This window comes from Odontomachus brunneus, unplaced genomic scaffold (assembly GCF_010583005.1).
Source record: "Odontomachus brunneus isolate Ranch 3 - 2012 unplaced genomic scaffold, Obru_v1 Obru_scaffold_192, whole genome shotgun sequence".
Lineage (NCBI taxonomy): Eukaryota > Metazoa > Arthropoda > Insecta > Hymenoptera > Formicidae > Odontomachus > Odontomachus brunneus.
Genome location: NW_022639642.1, coordinates 429,423 through 435,422, shown reverse-complemented (window position 1 = coordinate 435,422; position 6,000 = coordinate 429,423). Strand labels below are relative to the sequence as shown.

The 6,000-nt window shown below is 29.7% G+C and overlaps 1 protein-coding gene across 2 annotated transcripts in view; it reads left to right on the top strand.

Annotated features, from left to right (window-relative positions):
* The window catches only part of LOC116851809 (sushi, von Willebrand factor type A, EGF and pentraxin domain-containing protein 1-like), a 31,022-nt gene that overhangs the window by 18,596 nt on the left and 6,426 nt on the right, over nt 1-6,000 (top strand). For both annotated transcript variants that reach the window (XM_032831623.1, XM_032831622.1), the window contains 5 exons: nt 246-355; nt 3,590-3,762; nt 3,884-4,098; nt 4,184-4,391; nt 4,550-4,723. In XM_032831623.1, coding sequence (XP_032687514.1) covers nt 246-355; nt 3,590-3,762; nt 3,884-4,098; nt 4,184-4,391; nt 4,550-4,723 — 880 coding nt within the window. The remainder of the gene's footprint in view (nt 1-245; nt 356-3,589; nt 3,763-3,883; nt 4,099-4,183; nt 4,392-4,549; nt 4,724-6,000) is intronic.

Here is a 6,000-nt window from a genome sequence, read left to right as displayed (position 1 = left end):
TATATATATATATATATATATATATATATATATATATATATATATATATATAACGGGAGAAATTGATAACTTTTTTATATGAAATTAAATGTGAGAAATTTCCAATAGAAATGATAAGTTCAGATATCATATTTTAATGAAATTTAAGTATGTTTTCATTATTTTTCATCAGGCTTTCTTTAGAAAGGTAAGGAATGAGAAATTATTGAACACAATAAATTCTATGCACATGATATGAATTGCAGTTGTCCGTTTGTCTATGGTTACATTCGATAGACAGCTTCAATTATGGTACGGTGCTTTCGTATGCAACAATGTCCCACGATAATGCTTTCACTCTGACGGATTACAATGGGTAATAATAATCAAGTATAACAGTTAACGTAATATAAGAGTATAAAAAAAAATTCAGAATGTCTTCTCAAAGTTACAAACACTTCTAGTGACATTTAGTTTAAAACATAATTCTAGCTAGTGTTGGACATTAGAAGATTAAAATTTTACTTGTCTAAAATAATGTGCGGTAATTATGTAGAATAAGGACTTTTCCGAATTTTTATATTTTTTTGCTGCAATTTTGATAAATATCTTTGTTGTTATTCCAACAGTGATAATCAAATGGGGGAGCCTGAAAAATATGTAAACTATCTATGTTTTTAACTATTTTTTCTAACATATGCCTTTACGTAGAATATCGTATTCCTTAAGGTTTAAGACTAAAATTGCAACAAAGTACTAAAAAGATTAGAACATTTATTTATTAACAAACACTACTTTATTGGTAATATAAAAAAATAATTTTTACAAAAATAAACATTGAATTTTTGCTTAAATTGTAGACCGGGTCTTCAAATTGTTCATTGAGTTTTTAAATCGTATTTCAAAAATATGCAGTCATAAACAAAAAAGAATTAATTCCTTCGTCATCGCGGTTTAAATCGTTATCAAGCGGAATGATTTAAAAAATCTGAAGGTTTTAGCTGTTGCTCGTTGTTTGTTAAAAAGTTACTAACAAAAAAAGTTATATGAATGTAACGTAATTTTTCAAGACAGTTCTATTAAATACACACTTTTCTTTTCACTTTTGTGAGAAATTCTCACTCTTTAGCTTAAATACAACAGACTTGGCTCCCTCCCGCCGCGATGCGGGGGGCTCAGAGCTTAAAAATTTTATGGTTTAAGTTCTCATTGTAGACACTGCTTTAGCAATTAGATTATGAGCAATCGGCAGAACGTCTTTTAATCTTTCCTTCGCGCATTTATCTTCATTGATTTTATAGTTCTATTATTTAGCGTTTTCGTCTGAAAAGAGTTTGCTTCCAGAGCAACTCATGATGTAAGCTCTGCAATAAGCGATAGAGCAAAATATTGTAGTGGAAATTATGTTAAAATCATATTTCTTTTTATGACATTTATTAATATCTCGGAAACTAAGCGACCGCCATATAGCCATGTTTATATTATTGAAATATGGTAAAAAATAAAAAAGGTGCCTGTCCCTAGCCGTGTAACTGGGGGGCTACGCCCTCCACACCCCCCGCACTGCGGCGGCGTGGGGAGGAGGGGGCGCAAGTCTGTTGTACTTTAGCTAAAGTTAATTAACTTAAAGTTTAACAATCGCAAATTGAAATGGAGATACCACAAACCTCGAAAAGCTACGTAAGAAAAAATAATTAAAAACATTGAAAGGTTACATACTTTTCGGCTCCCCCACTTGATTATCAATGTTGGAATAACAACAAAGATATTTATCAAGATTGCAGCAAAAAAATATCAAAATTCGGAAAAGTTCTTATTCTATATAATTACCTAATCTGCAAATTAATAAACAAAATAAATCAATAATCGTATAAGTTATTACGAATAATTTAATCGATTGATGAAATTAGTTATGAATCAATGTATAATCAATTAAATGAAAGTTTAATTAAGAATTAAGGAAAGATCTTGATTTAGAGATAATTGAAAAATAGGAGGAATCTGCGAATTCTTTTGATCCTACATATTATTATATAGGATGAATAAAAAGTCCCGGATCGGTGAAATATCACGAAAACTAAGCATTTGCAAAAGAAATGTTTTCAAAAATTGTAGGATCTTAAATGATCTATTTACTGATCTGATCAGTCTGACCTTGGGTGGCGCCGCCAAGGTCAGGTCGAGGTCAACATTGTTTTTTTAAATAGAAATATATATTTTTATTATAGAATTTTATTCTGCGTAAAGAAATAAATAACTTTTGTTCGAAGACATTTTTTATACGATCTCTATTTTTTAAGATATTTACGGAAATATCTATAAAATTATTGATTTCAATAATTTTTTACTCGAATTCAACTTTATCGAAAAATAGTAAGAAATAAAAATTGTTTATTTTCTTTCCATAGATTCCTGAGAATTTTTTCAGAATTTTCTAATTAACTTTTTAGTACTTCAAGAAAATACAAGAAAATGCGGTACCAAAAAGTTAATTAAAAAATTCTGAAAAAAATTTCAGAGCTCTATGAGAAGAAAATAAACAATTTTTATTTCTTACTATTTTTCGATAAAGTTGAATTCGAGTAAAAAATTATTGAAATCAATAATTTTATAGATATTTCCGTAAATATCTTAGAAAATAGAAGTCGTATAAAAAATGTCTTCAAACAAAAGTAGTTTGTTTCTTTACACAGAATAAAATCCCATAATAAAAAATATATGTTTCTATTTAAAAAAGCAAAATTAACCTTGACTTCACCTTGGCGGCGCCACCCAAAGTCAGACTACCCAGATCAGTGAATAGATTATTTAAATTCTATAACTTTAGTAGGAAACGCTTAGTTTTCGAGATATTTCACCGATCCGGAACTTTTTACTCATTCTGTATATTACGTATCGTTTTTTTAAATATAAACAAAATTATTAAAAAAAATTGAAATTCTATCCAGATTTTTTGTGCTAACGGCGGTATCACCAGGCACCTCTAACTGGTGGAAAATATTATAGCTCGTATAATAATTTTAAACAAATAGAATAAGAAAATTTAAAAACTATATTAAATTTGCCGAAGGATGAACTTTTATTTTGTATCAGAAAGTAAAAATCTAACAAAATTTAATAAAATTCACAACAAAATTGAAATTTATCAAAATTGAAAAACAAATTTCGAAATTATAAGTCATTTCTCTCTTTGTTATTTTATGTTATGGGAAAAATACTAATTTTTGAAAATTTTTAAAGGATTTAAACTCATCTTCCAGTAAATTTAGTACAGTCTTTAAATTTTCTTGTTTGATTTATTTCAGATTACTACACGAGTTAAATGTTACTTATTAGTTGGATTAGTGTCCGATGACACTGCGCTGAGTCAAAAAAAAGATCTGAACGGAATTTCAATTTATAAAAGTTTTTTTTATACTTACACAATAATAAATAGTACGATCAAAAGTTGATATTTTTATTTCTTTGAAAAGAATTGGTAAAAATCTCCTTTTTGTCAGCTATCTAAACTAGAACAAGAGAGAGAGAGAGAGAGAGAGAGAGAGAGAACTAGAACTAGAATAAAAACTAAACTAGAACTAGAACAATTGATTTCATTAATCCATTGTAGATTTGTCTTGTACGTTAACGCGGAAAAGATTGTAACCGATATTAAAGTTAATGACGGTTACTGGCACTTTTTATGCGTTACTTGGGAAAGTGAGTCTGGTTCCTGGCGTGTGTTTATCGATGGAATTCTTAAAGACAGTGGCGTTAACTTAGCTCGGGGAACTGTCATACGAGGTATGAGTTATTAAAATACGTATGCCTAAATATAAAGAGAATAAATAAAAATAAAATTAAAACATTTTACTTTTATATTTATTGCTACTTCTTCATTTATTTTTACTATCGTTCGGACCAGCCAATGGATCGCTTGTTATCGGGCAAGAGCAGGATCGTCTAGGTGGTGGCTTTTCCGAGTCGGAAGCGTTCTTGGGGAAACTTAGCTTGCTGGATATATGGGACACTGTCTTGGATGAGAACAATATTATGACATTGTGGAACAGTTGCGAGCAATATCATGGAAATCTCTTGGCATGGGCGTATGTACGACAATATATTCACGGCGATGTTTTGGTAATTATATTTTATCGAGCTGCTAAGTTCTTTTTCAAAACTGATTTTAACGTTAAGCTCTGAGTGACCGTTACGACACCTTTAGATATTACCTAGTCCGTTTTGTCGTGGCTGCCCTTTACCCGTAGTGCCCTTCAAAGGTAACTTTAATGTGAGCGAAGATTTATCAGAAGTAACGTACTACTGTGACAACGGGTACATGATTCGATTTAGTGGCAAGGAATATAAGTCCTTCAGGAGAAAATGCCTTAAGCACGGCCAATGGGAAGGGTACGACACACCGATCTGTACGAGTAAGTTTCGTTCTCCCAATTAATACGGAATAAAAAAAGAAAAAATATTAAATAGAATAGAGAAAAGAGAGAGAGAGAGAGAGGAAATGAATAACGGGCACCTGAACAGATTCTTTGAAGAAACAAAAGGTTTTAATTATAATTCTTCTCTATTGAAGAAATAAAGTGCGGCTTTCCGGGAAACTTTCCACGTGGATACATCCAGGGCAGGTCATATTTGTTCGAAGATAAGATATACTATTTTTGTGCCAATGGTTACGAGCTTCGAGGAAATCCTCATCGAATTTGCAATTCCGACGGAAAGTGGATAGGAATGCCTCCAATTTGCATAGGTGACGATTATATGAAATTAAAATACAAAATGGCCATATAGAACTGAACATAATACATTGGCCGTTTGCGCTTCCGCGAGCCAAATGTGTCTGTTGTTAATCACAAGCCTAATTTGATTTTATTATTTTGTAATAACGAATTTATTGAAAAAATTCTGCGAGATTGTGTAAAAGAGGTGTAAATCAAGTTGCAATGTATATATCTTGCTTAAAAAATTTATTAAATACTTGATAAAATAAAAATTAGGTAAGAAAAATTTATATTGGGTGCGGTAAAAGTATCGGACCGGTAAAATATTTCGAAAAATATAAGTTTTATAGAAAATTGTTTTAGATAAAAGTTATAGGGCTTAGGAAAATCTATTTACTGATTTTAACAGTTTGACCTTGAGTGGCGCCGCCAAGGTCAAATCGAGGTCAACTTTGCTTTTTTAAATAGAAACATATTTTTTATTACGAAATATTCTACGCAAAGAAACAAACAACTTTTGTTTAAAAACATTTTTTATACAACTTCTATTTTCTAAGATATTTACGGAAATATCTACAAAATTATTGGATTCAATAATTTTTTACTCGAATTCTATCAATTTTACCGAAAAATAGTAAGAGATAAAAATTATTTTTTTTTTTTTTCATAGAGCTTTTAGATTTTTTTTCAAAATTTTTTAATTAACTTTTTAATACTACATTTTCTTGAACTACTAAAAAGTTTTTAAAAAATTCTGAAAAAATTCTCAGAGCTATATGAGAAGAATAAACAATTTTTCTTCTGCTATTTTTCGGTAAAATTGATAGAATTCAAGTAAAAAATTATTGAAACCAATAATTTTGTAGATATTTCCGCAAATACCGAGACGGTACAAATATCCAAAATCGAATCATAAAACGTTTTTAAGACAATACTTTATAAACTTGTCTTAAAGACAACTTAAAGACGTCTTAAAGACGTCTTATGTCCCACTTTTAGACATTGTGCTGTTTGGGTATCTTAGAAAGATATGGAGGTCATATAAAAAATGTTTCCAAACAAAAATTATTTATTTCTTTATGTAGAATAAAATTCCGTAATAAAAAATATGTTTCTATTTAAAAAAGCAAAATTGACTTTGACCTGACATTGGCGGCGCTACCCAAGGTTAAACTGTTAAAATCAGTAAATAGATCTTTCTAAGCCCTGTAACTTTTATCTAAAACAATTTTCTGTAAAACTTATATTTTTCGAGATATTTTATTGGTCCGATACTTTTGCCATACCCTTATACTGCCTGTATAAC